Raw genomic sequence first — 20954 nt, 5'->3', positions numbered from 1 at the left:
GTGCTTGGAGATACGAAGATCAAGAGAAAGGAGAGCCAGGGAAACAAGGGGTGGCTTTACAGCAGTGGTACTTGTGCCACTTGCAGAATCAGCCACGGAGTGAAGGTGTGTAGCACTGCCGAGGACATGTATATGGATGGGATGGCAGTGTGTCCAGCTCCTAGTGTGCATATCTAGACATACTGGTACTTAAATATTATTGGCTTTAACAGACTTGTAAGATAAAAAAAACCAGCATGGCTCCTTTCCAAAGAGCAGACATTTGCTGAAGTGTAGTCGCCCAAGACAGTCCGACTTTCTACATTGCTGTGCACAGCTGCATGCTGGTAAAACATGGAAATAAATTGCTTGAAAAAGTACTTTGGAAAAAAGTACTGGGGGGTGAAAATGTAAGCTTAATTTGACTTATAATGAATTATTACCAAGATAAGGAGTAAGGAGTAGCCACATTAAGAGTGATAAAAATGAGATAGAAAACTAGATCTTGCTGAGACTTTTTTTTTCAACAAGTTCACTCGTTGCTGCTTTAACTAGCAATGCTGATGCAAGAGGATTTCTAATCAGTTACTATTGCTTGATTATTTAATTTTAATAAGTGTGATCAATACCATCCGCTCCTCCTTTAGATGTTAATGAACGCTTTAATATGACAGATGTGGACAGACGGTACACTGCAGATTAAAATCAGGCACAGCATTGAATTGCTTACAAACAGCAGAAGGATCCTCCTGGACATCTTGACAATCAGCCATAGGCAGCTGATAAATCTTGAGTTGCCACCACCAGCCCACAGCGTCTGCTCGGTAGGGCCTTGTTTTCAGGCCTGTACAACTACAGCACCATCCTCATCACCTTGGGAAAGAAACGTGCCCTTCCAAACCCCTGCAATTTCTTTCTAGGATTTGTGGAGGTCCAACCATGAAACTTGATCTTACGTCCCAAGATGCATATCCAAATTTTAGTAACACAAGCTCATTTCTAGCAAGTGCTCTCAGTGGCAGTTACCATCAGCTGGTACCCTCCGGCCCATTTTGGTCATGGCAAAAGATGTTAGGGAAGGATTCCCCAACCTAGAAAAATCCCGGTCTCCTGCTAAGTTGTGTCAGAGAAACACCCAATGGTGGATTGTCTATGTCCCCCAAACTAGTTGTCAGGTTCAATAAACCAGGGCCAGAAGCTGGGTTACTAACCAGCTTTCAACCACTCTGAAGCCACAGGCAAGCTGCAAGCTTTGTTATCACAGAGCTTCACATGCAGTCCCATTCACTTCCAGGTAAAGCTTCCTAGTATTTTTTCTGCTCCTAACTGTTGTTAGAGGAAAAGCTGCTTAAAGGACAGATTCAATTCCTGACACTTGTTATCAGTTGTGTCCTGCTCCACTGGTTTTGGTGGACCCTGTCCTGATCTCATGAAATGTCCCAGTTCACTCAAGTAGGTGTTGAGAAACCCACCACGGGACTCGGCCCTCATTGGGGCTGGTGGGAATCAGAGGGAGGAGAGCTGCACATACCCCCAGGAGTGGCCTTTGTGTGGAGCAGGGAATTTACATTTCCTTTTGAACATTCAGTGATGGGGCTATGGTGATAGGGGTTATCGAGGGGGTGATGTGCCGGCAGCTCCTCCAGCATTGCTCACAACTGCATGCCAGCAAGCACTGGTTGGCATGGATTGTATGTAGCACCTTGTTCAAAGGTATCTCTAATGTACAGTTTCTTGGCTTTCAGAGGGTACCATGTGTTCTTTGGGTTCAGCTTCCTTTATCTGTGTCTTCCTTTTTTTTTTCACCTTCTTGCATCTTGGGAAACCCTAACTTTTTTTTTTTCCTTTTTAATTGTGTGAAATCAACTTGGAGTGAAAAGGCCATGAAGAAACCTTCTGATGTCAAGTGAGTGTACAGCTGTGTCTTTGTTCTCAGTGGAGCTAAAGACCACATTAATCAGAAACTTTGCTGACCTTGCCTTTACTACCTAAAGACTGAAAGACAAAAGCGACACAGTCTGGCCACATTTAAAAATTCAATTAAAAATTCCTGCTGCCCTGGAATAAATGCTATCATAGACCTCAGTGGGGACAGATGTAACTGTGATAAAGGCAATGCCTTTTTCTCCCTCTATTTTAATTTTTCCCCTCAAAAGAATAAAGCCTAGGTTTTGTTTCTCCTTCTGATTACAGCTGTGTACACGATGGAGCGTGCTCAGTGGTATCGGGGCTTTTAGTAAAGAGCAAGGTGAGAAATTCCTGAGAGGGGATGGCGAGCTGAAGTGGAGAAGTAAAGCTACTGGAGTGGACCTGCAGGAAAATCTCCCTGTGTTCCTGTTTTTCAGACTATGTTCATCTGATAAAAATACGACCTCTTCCTATAGCCCTGACAGATGCAGATGGAACAAGGGGTGGGGAGACCCTGCTCAGAGCTGGACTCGGCATCTGGAGATGTAAGCAAGGCAAGGGGAGACGTAGCAGCACAACTCCTTCTTTAAGGATGAAATGGAGAGCCTTCTGTTGTGGCACCTGGCTATGCCTTACTGATTTTATTGTTGAAATATTAAGCAAATCAGTGGATATCCAGTCAGCTAAGAACAGGAGCAGCCAAACAGTGGGGAGAAAATCAGATTAAATCCCTCGGCACCAAGCGTGACAGGAGAGGTGGGCAGCCTTCCCCTTCCACCGGCAGGCCCCAGGCCGCACCGGCCAGCGAGGATGCGAAGTCTGGCTTCCATGTGGCGAATTGAGTAGGAGCAGGCACATCTTCTCTAGGCTGAACGTTCAGTTAAATTAAGGGGCAACCACCGTCCTCAGAACGTCCTCCGGCCCCGCCAGCTCCCCCTGGGCCTCTCCCTCCCCGCCTTGCCGGCCACCTGCCTGTGTGGCTTCTTTGCGTGCTGCACCCTTATCCACCCGCCCTCGCCGACCCTGCTCTCCCCTTCGCCCCTCCTGGGCTCGCTCTCGCCCTGCGGGGGCATGCCCGGGATGGCGTTGGGCTGGGGGGGGGCGCGGGGGTACCTGCGGTGCTGGTATGCCGGGGGGGCTGCTGGCAAGGAAGTCCTGCCAGCTCTTCCCGAGTGCCGGGGGGGCACCGGGGAGCTGGTCCCGCTGTGCCGCCCGTCCGAGGAGCTGCAGGAGTTACCGCTGTGCGAGGTGTTCCGGCCTTTGCCGGCAGACCTGTCCCTCTCCGAAGGGGTGTCAGAGGCTGTGCTGGAGGTGCTGCTGCCTTTCGAGTTCAGCTGCAGATTCGAGAGGTTTCTCATCAAACCGTGCGAGAGGGGAGAGGAGTTTCTGGAGTGGCTGATGGATGTGAACTGGTAACTGACGGGGCCACGTGTCCTCCTCACGGCAGCAGCGTAGGAGTCCTGGCTGTGAAGGTAGGGCAGGTAGTGGGTGACGGTGGTTGGGCTGTGCGGGTGGCCGTGCTGGAGAGAAATGGCTTTCGCTATTTGGTGCATCCGCAGTGTCTGCATCCACTGGCTGTCCACACCTGGCAGGGAAACAGAAATGGAGTCAGCTTTCTGTGAACTGATGGAAAACTGCTCCCTGGTTTACCAAAGGTGTGAGGTTAGGTACCAGGGTTTCTCTTGAAAGAACCTCAACACAACTTAAAGCACCCCTTCCCTCCCAGCTTTGCAGCAAATTGTCCTAGTTTTGAATATGTTCAATATTATTGTTGAACACAATGTTGGACTTTTAAAATAGCAAGTGATGCAAATATCTATGATGCCAGTGCTGATTATGGAGCTTAGACTAGAAGACGCTTGCTGAACCATCCATTTGGCTGCTCAGGTGGGTTCCCACTCCCAAGTCCCTCCCAGTGTTTTTAACCCAACCTGATTTTAAACATTTCCTGTGATGCTCCTGGCAGCCTCGGCAGATTTCTCCACAGCTTTCATTGCAAAAGAGCCTGGAGACCTCCAGTGCAGGCATGGAGTGGGCACTCCAAGGTGCTGGCACCACTGCATTGCTCTCCACCTGCGTCTCTCCCAGCCAGCACAGTCACACCGCTCACAGCTGAGCGCAGACGGAGGCAGTGCAGACCCCAGCGCAAACCCCTGCTGCAGCAGCCACACTCCCTCCTCTCACTCCATTTCCTCTTCAAAGGGCTACACACCACAACAACCAGAGCCACTTCAGCTGTTGTTATTACTACAAATTCAGAAGTCAATCTACTTTGCATGCTCCAGATACTGAGTCTAAGCCCCAGCTTAGGAAAATCAGTGAGGCAGCTGGCTTCAGGCAGGATAGCTCAGGCAGTGCTTAACTGTCAGCAACTTGGGCTATTACAGTTCCCTCACACCTCCTGTCACAGCTCTGGGGTTGTAACAGAAGTTGTAGCTCCCAGAGATCAGACTGAAGTGCTTTTGAAACTCAGTCCTGTGGTTTGCATGAAAGCCTACAGCAGATACAACAGTTGTACATTTTCCATTTGAACTTCGAGGACTGCCTAGTTTGCTACTTTATGGGTAGAGCAGAGACCAGGAATTCCTCTTATCCAAGGCCACAGCTCTGGCCAAAAACCCATAGGCAGCAGCTTGAATTATTTTGGCCTAGAGAGATTTGTCCCTAAAGATTGCTAATCATTCCAACAGGAAAGGATAACCCTGCCAGCTTGAAGCAGCATAAACATGACTGAAATGTTATTGTCTTCAACAGAAGACTCCAGCTCTAATCTCGCCTTTTGCTGGTTTTCCAGGGAAAAACTCGCATGCTGTGAGCCCTCTGCCTCTCGCTGCAATGCTGCAATTGGCTGCGGGGAGTTCTGTGGGAGCTGGTTAGCGGCTTTGTCCTCCTTAGGATTGTTCCTGTTAAGATGTAATGGATGGTCTCTTCCATTCCTCCTTTCCCCAGACTTTGTTTGAATCCTAAGAGAATTAAATCACTTCAACTTAATGTCAAATACATCAAAAGGAAACTGTGTTTCCTGTCAAGGTGCGAGCGTGACACCACCACAGCAGATAGCTCTAGCTGCACTGAGAGAGGAACCTCCTCTCATGGAAAGACAGATGGGAATTGCCTTCTCTGCTTCTTAACCTCCTTGAAAGTCATGGTTTCAAAAGAAACGTGCATGCTGAAATGTACTCACTAGACACCATCTCCTCTGCCGTTCCCACGTGCCCTCCTACCCAGGTTGTGGACGTAAAACACAGGACTCATAAACCTGCAGGCAGCAGGCTCAGGACTTGAGTTTGGGTCTTCACATGTTATCAGCTTTCAGGTGGCCACGACATGCCCTGTAGGACCAGTGCCGATGCTGTCCTGAACGCGGAGCTCCCTCCAGTGTCTTCAGGCTGTTCAGTCCCTGCTCCTTGTGGCCAGCTGCAGTCGCCAGCCAAGGGACCAGTTGCCCATCAGGGAACCTCCCTGACTGCCCTGTGGGCTGCCTCGCACCTCCTGTGGGCTGGGGGCTTCTCCCTCATGTGGCCTCTGAGCCACCAACTCTGTATGATGAGTTAAATGCTCTGTGTGGCAGCCCACAGAGGTAGTACCTTCACTACTGGTTATTTTAGCCTCTCAGACAGGTATCCTTATCATTGTGCTTGGATTTGGTGGCGGTTTAAATCTGAGGTGGGTGGTCTGGTAAAGAAGACAGGCCAGAAGGCTTGGTAGAGCTGAGGCACAGCTTTCACGCTGCCTGGTAACCCACCTCCTCTGAACCATGCCTATCCACTTGGGTGCCGACAATATATTAGTGCCTTCTTGTAACTCCTCCATGTGCCAAAAGGACAGACAGACAAAGCCCTCCCACTGCTTGCTGCAAAAAAATGAAAGCAGCCCAGCTTACTGTGGCAGAGCCAACTACCACACTTTGGTATGGCTGTACGGCTCATCACCCTGAAACTAGGGTAATCTCCATCAGCAGAGCTAATCCACAGTGAAAATGTATCTTTTAGGACATGCTTTAGGTCCCATCTGCATTACCGAACACACTTGTGTTGCTAAAGGATCACAATGGCTTAGGAATAAGACCATCCATTTTAGATGTGTTAGTAGTCAAAACCCAGCACCTCTCAATTCTCAAGACCATTCTACATTTGGCAGTAGTGTAAAATCAGAGAAATTCACCCTCCGCTGACGGGTATTTTGTTCCAGCTCCTGTGCTGCCCCTCAGCTGTCCCAACCCAAACATTTCTGTGAACTCAATCAGAAACACAGCTTTGGTTAACAAACACCTTTACAAAAAGAACAGCAGATCTTAAAGGAAGAACTGTGCTAGAGTCAACTGAGTTGAGTTTGACTATGTGAGTAGCATACTTTAGTTAGGAAATGAAGACTGCAGCATAAAGCCCACTGTATTATTAAATGTATCTCACTGAACAAGTCAAGCCCCAGAAGCCATAACCAAACACTATTCCAGAGTCAGATAATGATGAACCAGGGCTGGTTCAAACGGGCAGGCTGAGCTGTGGAAGAAGACTTCACTCCTCCTCGCAGACAGCAGGACATCAGGAGCACTATGGGGTCTGCCAGGCTGGCAGCATGTACCTGTCAGAACAGCGTATCACCCACAGCGGACTTTTTGCCAACCCATGTGCAGTTTCTGAGGCTACAGCCTTGGTATGTGTGTCCCCCTCTGCAAGAGCACTGGCCAGACCAAGAGCAATCTGCACCCAAACATCTCTTCCAGGAAGGGCTCTGTATCCAAGCACAACATCTGTGCATAGCTCCCTGTGTGCTGGGTGGCCAAGAGCAGGAGGAAGGAGCTGGCCAAAGCACTCCTGCTGAATTTGCATTGCAGGGAAAGGAAGCCAGGATAAAAGCTGCTGAAAGCACTGGCTCCCCAAATCCTCAAAACAGCCAGTGGGAAGCAGTTGTATTGTGCATCACTTGTTTTCTTTCTCCCTTCCCTTTGGATTCCATTCCTCTCCCCTTCTCCCTCCTTTTCATGATAACTGTTATTATTATAATTATTATTGGTTTTGTTTTATTTTATTTCAATTATTAAATTGTACTTATACCAACACTTGAGTTTTACATTCCTTTCCGACTCTCCTCCCCATCCCTCCAGGTGGCTGCATGGTACTTAGTTACTGGCTGGGGTTAAACCACGACATGACATCAGCAATGAAGTTTGCATGTATTGTCTTACTTGAGTTGGATCTGCTCCGTGAATTCCCCTCCGAGTTGGGGAGCGAGGTTTGGATCATGAGCTGCACTGTCTCAACCTCGTCCTGCGCTTTCACCTTGCTCCAGCAGATAGCTTGGACGTGCCTGGTGGTTTTGGGAGCTCTAACATCACTCTGCTCAGGAAGGACACAACAAGCATGAGGACATAATAACACACAACCCACTAAGCTCTCCTAAGAGGGAACTTCCACTAGTGCCCGAGCAGCAGCAGCATTTTCAATATAGAGTCTGTTTTGCAAAACCACTCAGCCAGTCCTCAAGTATTTTTAGACTAGATAATTTTGGCTGGTATTTTGTGATTATGCTAAAAATGTGGTAGTGAATAACTGTTTCAATTCATGTACCATGTGGAGGAAAGATCTGAAGGCCTTCCTCTACAAACACAAAAAGATATTTTACTAGTTATATTAATGTGAGCATCAAACAGGCAGTGCTTTCTGCTAAAAGAGGTAGGACTAAGCAGGTATCTTTGCGGGGGGACCCTCCACAAAACTTTCCTGGAGTATCAAGCTCTTCAATTTGCTGTCAAGAACCTATGACTCTTGCGAGAAACTTCAGGCTGAAAGAAAACTACTGTTCTCCACTTCTGAGACAGACAAGTGAGGTCCCGGATTTCTCTGTCTCTCCATCACTTCTTGAATCCCTGCTCAGGACAGAGCTGGAATCCCAGTGATTAGCCTCCTTGTGACAAACACCATTGGTCTCTATAGAAGCACATTTGTAATTAACCGCAAACTCCTTTTACAAAGACTAACTTCTATCACTTTAAATTCTATTCCTGGTTTCATTTTATCTTATTTTACTTTTGACTTTTCACTTTCTTTCTTATCCTGTTGCTTCTCTGCTCTCCTAATTAGCACTTCACTGAAAAGGTAAAAAACCAGTCTCTTCAAGTAATGCAAACAACACTGCCATTACCCTTCAAGCAAAAGGAGTTTTCGTCCTTGAGAAAAAGAGCCGTCCCAGGCAGCAGGCTGAGGATGTTGTCTCTGTAAACCTTATTCAGCTTTTGCTCTGAACTTTAGATTTTACAATTAATTACAGGCTGCTGAGACTTGATTATAGGATATAACAAAGCCAAAGGATGCTATTTCCACACCTCCCATGTAGGTTTTATCTTGGATAAACACTTCTTTAATTTGTTTCTTAGAGCTTACCTCATATGTAACAACACATTCAACAGACTGGTGTTCTTCTATCCCCACAATCCATTTCTCCATCACAAACGGTGGCTGAAAAAAACATGTTAGGAGTTTTATAAGGTGCTCTTCATCTCCTGACTTGTTTCTGAAATACCCTAAAGATATTTTTAACATCTGCTTTTTTCATCCGTTTCTGTATTGTTAACAGCACTACTTTTCTTTAAATCTTATGAGACAAAGCAATACATTTAGGAATTATTTACTTCCTTGTTTACCAAAGGAAACTGAGAAGAGATTTCTATAAATAACAGACAGGAGGTAAGACAATGTGTAATGTTTTCATGGGGGCATAAACCTTTTTCATTATTGTGCATGTACAGTTCTTTTCTGCTAGACTTACAGAGGCCAGCAAGAACAAATATCTAGAGAGTCTCAGAGGTGTTCACTGACAGATATAAAAGTTGAAGTATGTGAAATACACATTGAAGTATGTGAAAAATTAATGTTATTGTATCTAGCTGTTAGTTTATATAACTGTAAGCCTTTTTTTTAAAGGAAAAAATTAAAATGTCTAAGTTGAAAATTAAAGAGAAAAGTATTTTGCAAAATAATAATAATAATAATAATAACAACAACAACAACAATAGTAGTAGTAGTTTAAAAAATCACAGGTGTTGTTCCAGAAATCACTAACTATAAACATAGTACTAGTGTGAATTAAATATTAGAATACTTCTTGGCAAGTACTCATCTCTTACATTTTCCTTAAAGTTCTGACTGTTGAGAATCTGATTTTCAGTTTTTCCTTTAGAAAAAATAACCAAGGTTCCACCAAAATTTTGCCAAAAAAAATCACAGATAAAAGCATTCAGGAGTTTGAGGGTTTTTATCAGTGCACAGTGGAGCAGCATTCTAATTAGTAATCAAACTGTATACTTTTTCATTTAGAAATTTATTTTGTTAGCTGTTATGAAGTGGAGCACATTAACAAAACCAAACAATTAAAATATCAGCAAACAGAATACCCTCTGCATTTACAAAGCCTCTGTTGCTTACGGTAAAAGCAGTCTAAATGCTGGCTGGTAAATATTTGCAGGCAGGTTCTGAAATAAGGTAAAATGCCCAGTGACACTGAATTGCAGATGTTCAGTGCTGTACTGTCTGTTGATGGGTTTCAGTCTTTGCAACCCATTGTTGCATGAAAGAGGGAGTTTTAGAACCACGTAAAAGTTCTGAAACCATGTCAAAAAAAGATAAAGAGAGGAAAAAAACCCCAACCCAGACAAATCACATCAAGTTTCAAACTGGAACATTTAAATCAGCTTTTTTCTCTTGAAAAGGAAAGTAATTTTTTGAACATTCTTTTCTTTAAAAGTGGTAATAAATTCAGAGGATATAACATGGAATTAAAACAAGAAAATATAAATTAGTTCCTTCTCTTATTTTTCTATTGTTAACATTATTGTCAGCTTAAAAGAGAACCAAAATACCTAACTCCTATTATGATACAAATCTGTTTAAAATGTGCATTTTATTTAAAAGCTGTCAAGAGATTGAGCTTCCGAAAGCACAAAAGTCGACTGCTGTGGTATTTTAATGTCTTTGTTTGAGATCTGTGAATTCGTGAAAGCTTTAAGGCTGTAAATACCTTTGTCATCTTTAAAATCTCTACATCAGGTAGGTTAGTGTTGAATGTCACATCTTTTATGTAGGTTATTGCAATTTCATCCCCGTCCATCTCCATGTACATTTTCCATTTACAATCCTATGAATAATAAAAAAAGAATGCTGGATTGTTAGAATACAAATTAAAAAAAAAAACCAACAACAACAACAACAACAAAATGAAACAAAACCAAAAGCCAAAACAACCCAAAACCTAATCCTCAATATATGGAGGCAAAAAATAACCCAAGGAGAAAGATAAGGAACTTATACATATTTTAGGACATGCATGTTTTCCAGTAAAAGTGTTGATACTGGAAAACCCTCAGGTTCTCTTGTTTGCTTTCCTCCTAGCTCAGCCCGAGAGACAGTCGCTACGTGGACAGGTCTGGATGTCTTCAGAGGTGTGGATCTCCTGAAGGGAGCCACCAGGAGGACAGTGGCTTCACCCACCTGGCCAGACAGCCCATTCACGTGAGCGGCGCGGGAGCTCTGCCCACCCGCGTGGCGGTGGAGGCACAGGGCAGCGGTGGGAGCCGTCACGTGGGGTCACAGCCAGTGCTGGCAGCCAGCCCCAGGGACACCTTCCTGGTGAACCCAGGAACGAATGACCAGAGGGTCTGTGAAACACCGTTAAGACAGTTGCTCAGATAATGGACAGGAGGGTGAGCTGGTTATCACAGCTCAGTTACTTCAGATACCGAGTGCCCAGCAAAGCACTAGGCAGCAACTTCTGCTCACCTCAACTGCACTATTAATTATAAGCAAGCTCAGCTTAGAAAATAACCATAGTGAATCTAATAAACCAAAGCAATGAAAGGTATCCTTAAATAATCCTATGAGCTGAATGTGGGGCCAACATCCAACACTTTGCATGGGTGTGAGCCTACAGAAGCTGACAGCTCTGGCAGCATCCTGCAGGACATCCCATGCAGGCTAGGTGCTGGGACCAAGGTTTGTGCCTGTGCCCAGGGAGGCTCCCACTGGGGACTGGCAACTGCCTGTCCGTGGTGCAAACCAGCCGACATCCGCTGGTGTGCCTGGCAGGTGCTTTGGGGGTTAGATACGGTCCGGTGCACTGAGCTCCTCCAAAAATCGGTCCCCTGAGGGACAACAGAGGCTGCAGTGAAGCAGAGTGTCTCCACCTCCATGCAGACAGGAGGGATCTGCCCCTCAGACAAGGAGCTCCTCCAGACACGCCAGGGGTTCAGGAGGCTCTGTCCCCGCCGCGTGCCACCAGCCAGGCAGGTGCGGTCTCAGCATTTGTGGGAGGCAGTCTTCTCCTCAATTCTGCACAGAAAATGCAAAAAACTTTCAATGGGGACACAGATGGCCGCTTAGGGTCAAAGGCTTGCGTAAGCAGTTATTTGCACACACAAACGTACAGCAGCCTAAAAAGTATCCGTTCGCACATGCGATTATCTGCTAGTGTTTGCACGTGCATCTCTCATAAATGTAACGTAGGAGCTCAGCCCTCAGAAGTCTCAAAGCTTTCAATCAGGCATTGAATTGGCAATTCCAAGATGAAAGAAAACTGGAGTATAATCATTTCCGAACCGCAACAACAAATTATGCTTATGAAAGCATTTGGCCCTGTGTGTCCATCTGTCCCCATTGAAAGCTTCCACATTTTATGAGCAGAGTGGACGTGTGAATTGGTTTTTGCATCACCCCGGTGCACGTTTGAGTGATGGGAACTGTGGTCCAGCGGTCAGGGTATCAGACCGAGACTCGGAGGCACCAAGTTCAGTTTCCAGTTCTACCATCAGCTTCCTGCACAATCTGACAAGGTGCCGAAGTTGCCTTGTGCCCCCGTTTCCTAATCATGGACTGTATCTCTTTGCATGTCCCTTTTCTCCCCTGCTTTTTTGGGTATGAGCTAACCTAGGGTTAAGCCTGTCTCTTCCCAGGTAGGAAGAGCATGACACACTGGCCCTGATGCTGGCTGAGGACCACAGGCGCTATGTAACTGGACAGCAACAGCAAGGCGAGTTGTCTTTGGCTCCTCCTCGCCTCTCAGATTGTGCTCCTCAACCTGCACCACCGTCTTTGTTGCCAGACGTTTTTGCAGGACTTCCTAAATTCATGCTACCTGGATTTCCTATTGCAGATCAAACCTGAGATTAGAGACAAGGCACTTGGTGACATTTCTAAGTTTTACAAAAACACCTGAGCCAAGGAAAGAACAAAACATTGACATAAAATACTACCCTCCAGTTAATTCAGCGCATCTCCTGCTGTGAAACCAGTGCCAAGCACCCGAGAGCCAGAGCTACGCTTTGTGCCAGGGCTCCTGTGCCCTCACAACTCAGGATTTTGTGCTGTTCACTCACATCTCTCTACAGACCCTTCCTATAGATCTGACAAACGTGAGCTCATTTTAATAAACAACATAAATCACACGACCACCTCTAAAGAAAAGGCTGACAAGCTGTGTAAATCCAGGGTCTGGCAGGCTGCGGGCCCCTGCCCGTGCCCGGCCCTCGCCGGCTCCGCCACGCACGCAGGAGCCCGCTCCGTGCAGTAACGAATCAGGCTGCCCCACGCAGCTGTGGATGCTCGAGCCCTGCACAAACACCGCCTTCTCCAGTGCCCAACTGCAGCTTCAGAGAAAGGAATACACTCTCCTGTCCTTCAGATCCAGCCCCCAAACCTTCAGTCCTCCTTGGAGTCCTCTCCAGCCACACCGCACAGATACCAAAAAGGCAAATTACCACACTAAGCACACCTTCTCTGGTCGCTCAAGAATACGTGTCTTGTTTTATTTAGAAAGATGTTCATATTGTGTTGCTGTGAAATCATCAGAGGAAAGGAGAGAGAAAACGACAGAATGGCAGGCAGGGAAATAAAGAGGGGAGAGAAAGGGAAGGGGAGGCTGGGAGAAAAAGAGAAAAGATAGAAAAGACAGAAAGAAAGAAGGAAGGAAGGAAGGAGAAAAGACACCAGCTAGGTGACTTTCAATCAAGGCACTTGGGAAATATCTGAGATAGGTAGGTGGCTACTTGTTTTACAAACTTGGTAATAATTTTGTTCAACCACACAGTTACTAATGTGAGATTTGTGTGCGGCAGAAAGGGATATATTTCCCTGGTTTCCGATCGAGTTTTAGGTTCTTATTTAGCAACAAATAGGAAAGAGACACTTAGCTACTTAAGCAAAAAAATTGGCTAGAATAATCAAGTATACGTCTTTCAATTCTTTGAATTGAAGTCGTAAGATTTCTTGGATCGAGACTCTATTTAGTACCAGATGTATGTGGGAAAATAATTTGGAAATGGCTTGTTCAAAAGGTCTGGTTGATAAATGTACTTATACAAGTCCTTCAAAGAGATTTCCCTAGACATCTTGTAATTCAAGCATTAAAATCCCTCCCAATATGTACCTGCTCCATTTTGATTGAAATAAAGAATTTCAGCTTTTTGTTTAAAAAAACACACCCCAGTTTAAGAACGGAGAGACACAACCAGCAAAACTTTGTGTGAAAAACATTTCCAAATAACACTTTGACAAAGCAAATAAATCAGCAGCCTCTGCAAATGATTGTAGAAAAGCAAATCATACATGTATTTTGAGCCACCTCTCCCCAGCTTCAAAACAGAAAAACATGAACTCTTTAAAAATTAAGTCTCCAGCTCACCGTGGTGACAATACTTTAACCCCATATGTGCTAGCGCCTGCAACAAAAATGGAAAGGGAAACGAAAATCAGGCACAGGCTTTAAACAACAAACATGTCTCCTGCAACAACAGCTTAAAAACTCTGGCTGGGGAGACACCCCGTTTTTCAAGGAGGCCCAAATCCAGGATTATTTTAAAATCAGTGGTTGCAATAAACCTTTTTTTTTTCTTCTTCTTTTTTTTTTTTTTAAGATTGAAGAAAAAATGGAAACGGCATCGTAGCAGGCAACTGAATATTAGAAGAAAAGTAAGATGTAACGCAAGATGAAACAAATACGAAAAAAATGTTGGTCATGCTGGTACTAAAAGTAGTAGCATGTTGATGATTTAGGTCCCCAGAAGCTCCTTTACATTCTTAGCTATTATCTATCTCAGCTGCTGAAACCTGCTGTTTTAAAGGCATTAGAGTTGAACATCCAGTGACAGCACTTGGGTTATTTATCATTATGTATCACCCTGCTACACTATATTTTATTATTCTGGATTTAAAGGAAGATAACACAATTACGGTTAATTTGCTTCTCTTCTTTATATATATAGTGTCATGACCCACCATGGCTTTGTCCCATGAGATATTTTTAACCAAAAAGAAATCCACAAGAAACTCTCCCTAAAAATTCCATTAATAACCTCTTGTAGCGTGTATAGGTTGCAGGGTCTGGAACTAAGAATGTTTTAATCTCTTCAGCAAAACAATGTCTCATAATGATGTACAGGACTATTGCTGCACTGATGAAGAATCATACATAATTCAGCACCTTTCACTTGGCACCACTGTGATATCCTCATTAGCAGTGGCTCACAGTGGCTGTCAGATGGTGTCCATGCGAATGCAGGCATTATATTGTCTTTGAGATGTGCAGCTGCTTCCATGACACTGCCAGTATATAAAAACATGACGCCAGTTTGTTTTATTTAGTGCTAAACCTTCCAGTTTGTAAAAACAAGGCTGACACAGAGCCTGACATGAGGCAGTGAAAATAATTAGCTCTCATTTTCTCAGCCTCCTATTTCCTTCTCCCCGCTGTGTTCTCTTTCCACTAAACCACCACATGTCAGTCGAAATGGGAGGCAATTAGTGGGCTCATTTCAGTCCCCACAACTGTGCTGAAAAGAAAGTATTTATGATGGCACAATGAACAGCTGAAAGATTAAATAACATTTGCCTTTTGAAAAGAAAATGACTTCTAGCTAAATGGGCAATTTTTGATTATTCTCAAACAAGCTTAGAGTAGTTGGTTTTTAAAATACAAGAAAGGAAAATGAGTCATTTTTAGGTGAAAGAATCAAATAAAACTTGACACAGTAATGCAAATAACTGATGTTTTATTGCAAAATATGTAAATGTGTTATACCCTTAACAATGGCTGGTGTCTCAGGTCAGGGCAGGCTGCTGCCAGCCGGGCTCCTGCAAGAGAAGGTGGCTCCACCGCCGGTTTTGTTTCAGCTGTGCAGGCAGAAAAAAACAGGGGCGGAGGGGAGGCCTTCCGAGAGAGATGGTCTTAAAACATACAGAAACAAAGCAAGCGCAAGATATATTTATGTTATCAGTTGCCCGGGTGCCTTCTCCGAAAGCCAGAGCCCTTACTCCTCCACAAGGCAACAGGCGCCGCTGGCAGAGGCTTTGCCAGGAGAAGCACGAGGCCTTTCCAACACCCACGCAGGCCGCCTGGAACCAGCACACCCGTCCCGACAGCACCTTCCTCTGACATCCAGCGCTGCGCGGCGATGTGCCGTGCCGTGCCGCATGGGGGGAGCGCAACGGTAAACACTGGGACCCACTGCGTGCTGGGCGCTGGCACCCAAGGGAAGTGGGCTGTAGCAGCCCAGACGGAGAGCTCTGCGATGATGGCGGTCCCGCAGAAGAGGACTGCCACGGCCACAGGCATCACCATCCACATGAGCCGCCTGTGTGCAACAGCGGGATTGGAAAGGTGGAAGCATGGAAGACACAAGTCCCTTCCCTGGGTGCTGCGCAGGTGCCCTCCTGTGCCGTCTGAGCCAGCCCCATCCTCCGCTGGCGTTCCCTGGGGACTGCTCGTGGGAGCAGCGCGATGGAGCTGTGCTGGCACCATGGCCCCGCTGACAGGGGGGGCCTGCCGAGGCTGCAGCTCACACACGGTGGTTTGCAGCCCCACAGGACGGGATGTCAGCTGCGGGGACAAGGGTGTGCAGGAGCTCAGGAAAGGCATGGCAGGGCCGCTGGGCACTTCCCACACGTGTGACTCCTCTTCCAGGCTTCTGGCTGGAGGGGGCATTCCAAGCGTCCAGACCACTGCGACCTGCCCGTGCTTCCACAGATATACCCGTGACTGAGGCTGTACACGTGAGGGGCCGTGTGTGAAAGGCAGCAAGCTAATTCAGAGTGGCCAAGGTATGAAAATAAAGCTTGAGATTAAAAAGTCTAGAAATTCAGCTGAGCAAATTACCTAGCTGAAAAGTCTATACACCTCTGCAGGATTATGGAATCATTTCTGATGGGAATCCCTGGCTCAGCGCCGCCTACACAATGATTTTAAAAGGTGTTGGCTTGACTTTCACCTCAGTTACACATGGATGCTACAGCTGGAGCAATCCAAGTGGAGGCGATGGAGTTATACCAGCTCCACCTTGTGTAAAAACAATACATGGTCCCGAAAAGTCTCTTGAAAAAAAATAATACAAGGAATTCAGACCACCTGCACTAAACTTCTAACACCCTACCACTGATCCACCTCCTTGGTGGACTACATTAACCAATTCTTAATGGTGCTGCTTATATTTAAACATGGCTGTGATTTTATTTTACAGCTTAGCTATTACTTTTTCTTCACAAAGTATTTACCCCTTTACTGACTGCTTACTGGAATAGGAGCAAATCTGTGAAAGTGACAAACACAGCTACTCTGATTCTTGCATCAACTGTTAGGCTTTAGTAGCTTTGAGCTTTGTGCTTTCAGATGTAATTAAAGAGAGAGGCTTTAGAAGAGGTTTTGAGGTGAGGCTAAACAACTCCATGTTAGGAAGTCAAGGTACTTGCAAATATTTTGCAAAGGAAGGGTCAGATAAAACCAGTTCCTCTGCCAGCTTTACTTACTGAAGTGGGTTAATATACCTATAGAGCATGGGGAATATATACGAGTGAAAACCTACAAAACTGGAATTTTAAATTTTAGACCTTGGCCCTTGCTTTATTTTTTGCCACATTTGCAAGGTGAGGAGTAATTTTTCCTCTGTAAGGGGCAAATTAAACTGGTGATGTTATATCTCATCTGTCTGAAGTAGGAATTATTTTTAAGAAAGTAAAGAAAGGTTTCGTGCCTGTTGATGTAGTGGGAGGGTGAAGAGGCAGAAGCAGCAGAAATGCTCTTGAACACTTGTGAAACTGCATTCCAGTTACCATTTTGTCTGGTACTGCCTGCATTTTGCCAGCCCAGGGTTGTCCACATGAGGAGCTGGTCACAACGTCTCTCTAAATTAGCCTTAATATTACATTCACTTTTGAACATTTAAATAATAGCATTAAAATATATCCCAGTTTGGATATTCAAGGCTAGAAAATAGTTCACACAGTTAGCAGATGGTTTTGAAGAGCCTTTGCTCCTCAGCTTGTCAAATGGAGGGAGAGGAAACTGGGGAAAAATAAGGCAAAATGGTGAGCCCACTGCAAGGCTTTGTGTTTGGATATAGGTCACATTGTGCCACACTCGGTAAAAAATGAAAACATTCAAAGGCATGGTGAAATCTGCCCTTTTGAGGACCAAAACTAAAGAACGCATCAACAGGAGACAAAAAGACTGTGAACCATCCATCTTAAGGGGTTGGGTGATTCATCAGTGTGGAGCTGACACAGCTCAGACACCTTTCCCTGATTGGGAAATTTTAATGAGCCACCCAGGATGAGAAAGCCATTGAAAATTCCCTCTGCAGTTCTGCAAATCAGCTCAAGCCACAATTGCCAGGGTTTGTTTTTTTACCCTCTTTGGTATCTTGGAGTTAATTGGTGTGTGTCCCCCCCTTTTTTTTTTAATTTGTGGGAAAAAAATCATATAAAATGTCTAAAACTATCATCTTTCAGCTCAGTGGGAATTGTGTACAGAAAGGTCATTAAAAGGAAGTGAATGGAAATAACCACATAACTCAAACTACAAGAGTTGGAAAAGAAACCTCTAAAAACCAGGTTAGCTTTGCAGCACTCACTCCTGATGCATTCGGAGAGCACAAAGGTCAACTGAGCTTTCATCACCTCCAAAGATGCAGCTAAAAAGGAAAGGAAACTGTAATGAAATGACTGCATCTGTCAGCTGGTGGAAACCAACACAATCCCACTAGAAGATGCAGTTTAAATTAGATAACAAATCTGAGGCTGGTAAAGTTGCGTACTGGGAAGTCAACATTGCATTCAGCGTACAGACAAGGCTGAACATGCAAATGCCATCCTGAGGTACATTCATCAGGATCCCTGCTAAAAGGCACTGCCGTTCCTACAGCCCTCAAGTTTGTGCCTGCTTACGCAGCAGGTGCGCTGGCTGTGCTACCAGGGCTCGCTGCAGCACCAGGAGCAGCCACCTGTGCCCCACGGAACCACCTTCACACCCGAGATGGGGCTGTGCTATGACCAGCCAACGCATCTGAATTAAACCTGCGCCCACCAAAGGGTTTCTGGGTCCTGGACCAGCTCAGCCAGCACTTTAACGCCCCGTGGCCTCGCAGTACATCGTGCTGCACACCAAGGCTGCGCTCACGCCAGAGCTTTAGCTTGGATCAGGAGCGTGCGCTTGTCCCAGGTGTCCATCCTGTCCCACACTTTGGCAGAGCCCCTTCCGAGCGTGTGGACGGGCTGGCTTCCAGGTGCCACTACACCAGGAGATGCACTACAATCACTGAGGGGAACTCAGTCCAGGAGAGCAGCGCAGCGCCAGCCTGGGGTAACACCTCCCGGTGTGACCTGTCCCCCTGTGCGCAGCCCTTCCTGCTGTGCTGCACCAGCGCCCAGCCGAGCCCAATAACCTCCCCTGACGCACGCAGGTCCAGCAGCCTGTGCATCACCCAGGGAACACATGTTCTCAACTTGTAACCCAGATTTGAGCTTATAGCCTCTCTTTTCTCATGGCTAAAACAGGAGAAAGGCTTCTTAGCTAGGCAGCTGGTTACAGGGACTGATTAGGGTAAAGTTCCTTTGAGAAATTTATTTTTAAACTGATGTAGGCCAGCTTTTTAGCTATAAAGATGGTGGAAGGTACAATCCCAAGTGCTTCTGCTGACCTACTTTTACAGGAACAGGCACCACTCTTTTACAAAAACAGAACAGTAAAAGAAGTTTAAACCCTTCGATCCTGGTTTACCCAGTATCTCCAAATCATTTTAGAACAAATCTGGATGGCAGCAGTAGCTGGCTTAAAGCAGCCTCTAGGGGAGCTAGAAGATTGTATCCAGGGATTTTCAAAGCAGCAAACTAGCCAAATTTTCTGTATTGTAGTATCACACCAGTCTTCGTTAGTGTTATGTTTAATGCAAATGATCCTGCTCATGTTGGCCCTAGCATCTTGCCCAAAAGCTCAGTTGATCTACTGCTTCCAGTCCACGTTTTAAAACTGGCTTAGCTGCAACATCTTTAAAGGCAGGTATGCATTAATAAGCAGATATAGGACAGAAGTTTCCAGCCCAGATAAACTCAACTTGCACATTCCCTGGAACAGCATCAGGGACACGGGTGCTGTGCAGGGCAGATGCCAGGGAAGGCATGCCTGGCGCACCACCGCTTCGGAGGGAATGGCTTCCTTAGGAAGGGGCCTGAGAGCACACAGAGCAGAGGACCAATTAGGAGGTCACGGGGAAGGCAGGACAAAAAAAAAAGAAGCGTTCTCAGTTGGCATGTCAGACACCTGCAAAGCTATGTTGGCACTGTGCCGGGCCACCGAGCTAGCCCTGTTCTCCCGTAGCAGTTCAGTTTCTGTCCTGCAGACTCTGGCACACTGTCATATTTGCCAATTTTGCCATCATGGCTAAAATATATACTTGTCATCAAACTTAGCTGGCTTTAGTGCAACCTTAATTCCTCTCCAACACTCAGAGGTCTGTTCACTCCTCTTGCTCTTTCCTGGGGAGAGCTGTCCACCTCCCTGCACTACGGCACACAATCCATACTGGAAATGGAAGGGAGATACAAGCTATTTATGGACTTTTAAGTTCCTTGAAGAGTTGCACATTGGAGAGAAAGATGCACATTTACAAAAAAGCAGCTGTACAGCATCACAAGCTACATGCATTCAAGAACAGTGAGACAGTCTAAGTAATTCACATAGTGATGGAGAAGATTTTCATAGAAAAAAAAGTGCTTAGGATAAAAGAAACAAACAAAAAAAGGAAATCTCCAGACAAAAAGCAAAAGGCTTTTTCAAATTGATGAAATGATTTCAGTACGAGTCCAAGTTCCTACTAAGTACAAACCTAAATGCTTTCTCTGCAAGCACCACCAAGTACAGAAATCAAGAGACTTCTGCAAACAATATGCCCTGAAAGCAAAGCAGCCAGATAACACAAGATGAAAGTCAGCCACCCACAAGTTTAGGGTGGACACACAATGCAGATTTGTCAAATACAAAAAGGAAACAAATCCTGCTGTCACAACCCCTGACTCTAACTCAGAAATGCTTTGCACATCATTTCCACATAGATGATTAATTCTAAAACCCTTGAACTCAGAGTCCGTGGCAGGCTGGATAAAGAAAACAAAAAGCATGGGACAAACCTCGCTCTCGAGAAAAGACAATGCAGTGGAAATGCTTTGCTGGAACATCTGGAGTCGTCAACACTCCTGTTACACAGAGCGCAACCAGCACAGATCCTTGAACCAGCTCGGCTTGGAGCTGAGGTTTGATTAGGGTGTGCCATGCTGGTAATTGCCTTTTACCAGATGCTGCACAGTAGTTTTGCCACCTGCAATGTGCTGCCCTTACCCTTCCCTCCCCCAGCACCATGAGTGAACACAGTCACTGCCAGGACCAGTCCTGTCCTCCCCAGCCAGCAGCCACACACACCATGTATTTTCCAACCCCCTCTTGGTTGCACAAAAAGACACCATCTTTCCGCCGACACTGAAGTAATAGTCTGTCCACTAACATCAGGCGCACAGCACTGCCCAACTGTGAATGGCGGGTTTTTTGCATAAATGGGTTGTTATTTCACACCCATCGGGATAAAGGAACAAAGTGAAAGCCTGAATTACAAAAATTACGATTAAAAAAATGCTTCACGGAGAAACAAAAGCTTTCAGTCAAGGCTTTCTGTGCCACTCTTTCTTCCTCGCCTGCTCTGGGGAGCAGGCTCCCCACCACCAATGCAGCCCTGCTGGCCAGCCAGGAAGGTTCTTGCCGCA

The 20954-nt window shown here is 45.7% G+C and overlaps 1 protein-coding gene across 4 annotated transcripts in view; it reads right to left on the bottom strand.

The window, feature by feature from the left end:
• Positions 1–1811: 1811 nt before the first annotated feature.
• Positions 1812–20954, bottom strand: part of MAP3K20 (mitogen-activated protein kinase kinase kinase 20) — a 92902-nt gene continuing 73759 nt past the window's right edge. For all 4 annotated transcript variants that reach the window (XM_037396410.1, XM_037396412.1, XM_037396408.1 and 1 more), the window contains 4 exons: positions 9904–10020; positions 8271–8345; positions 7076–7226; positions 1812–3472 (listed from right to left, as the gene is read on the bottom strand). In XM_037396410.1, coding sequence (XP_037252307.1) covers positions 2793–3472; positions 7076–7226; positions 8271–8345; positions 9904–10020 — 1023 coding nt within the window. In that variant the 3' untranslated portion in view covers positions 1812–2792. The remainder of the gene's footprint in view (positions 3473–7075; positions 7227–8270; positions 8346–9903; positions 10021–20954) is intronic.

Source organism: Falco rusticolus, chromosome 8, assembly GCF_015220075.1.
Source record: "Falco rusticolus isolate bFalRus1 chromosome 8, bFalRus1.pri, whole genome shotgun sequence".
Classification (NCBI taxonomy): Eukaryota; Metazoa; Chordata; class Aves; order Falconiformes; family Falconidae; genus Falco; species Falco rusticolus.
This window is presented reverse-complemented; position numbering and strand designations above follow the sequence as displayed.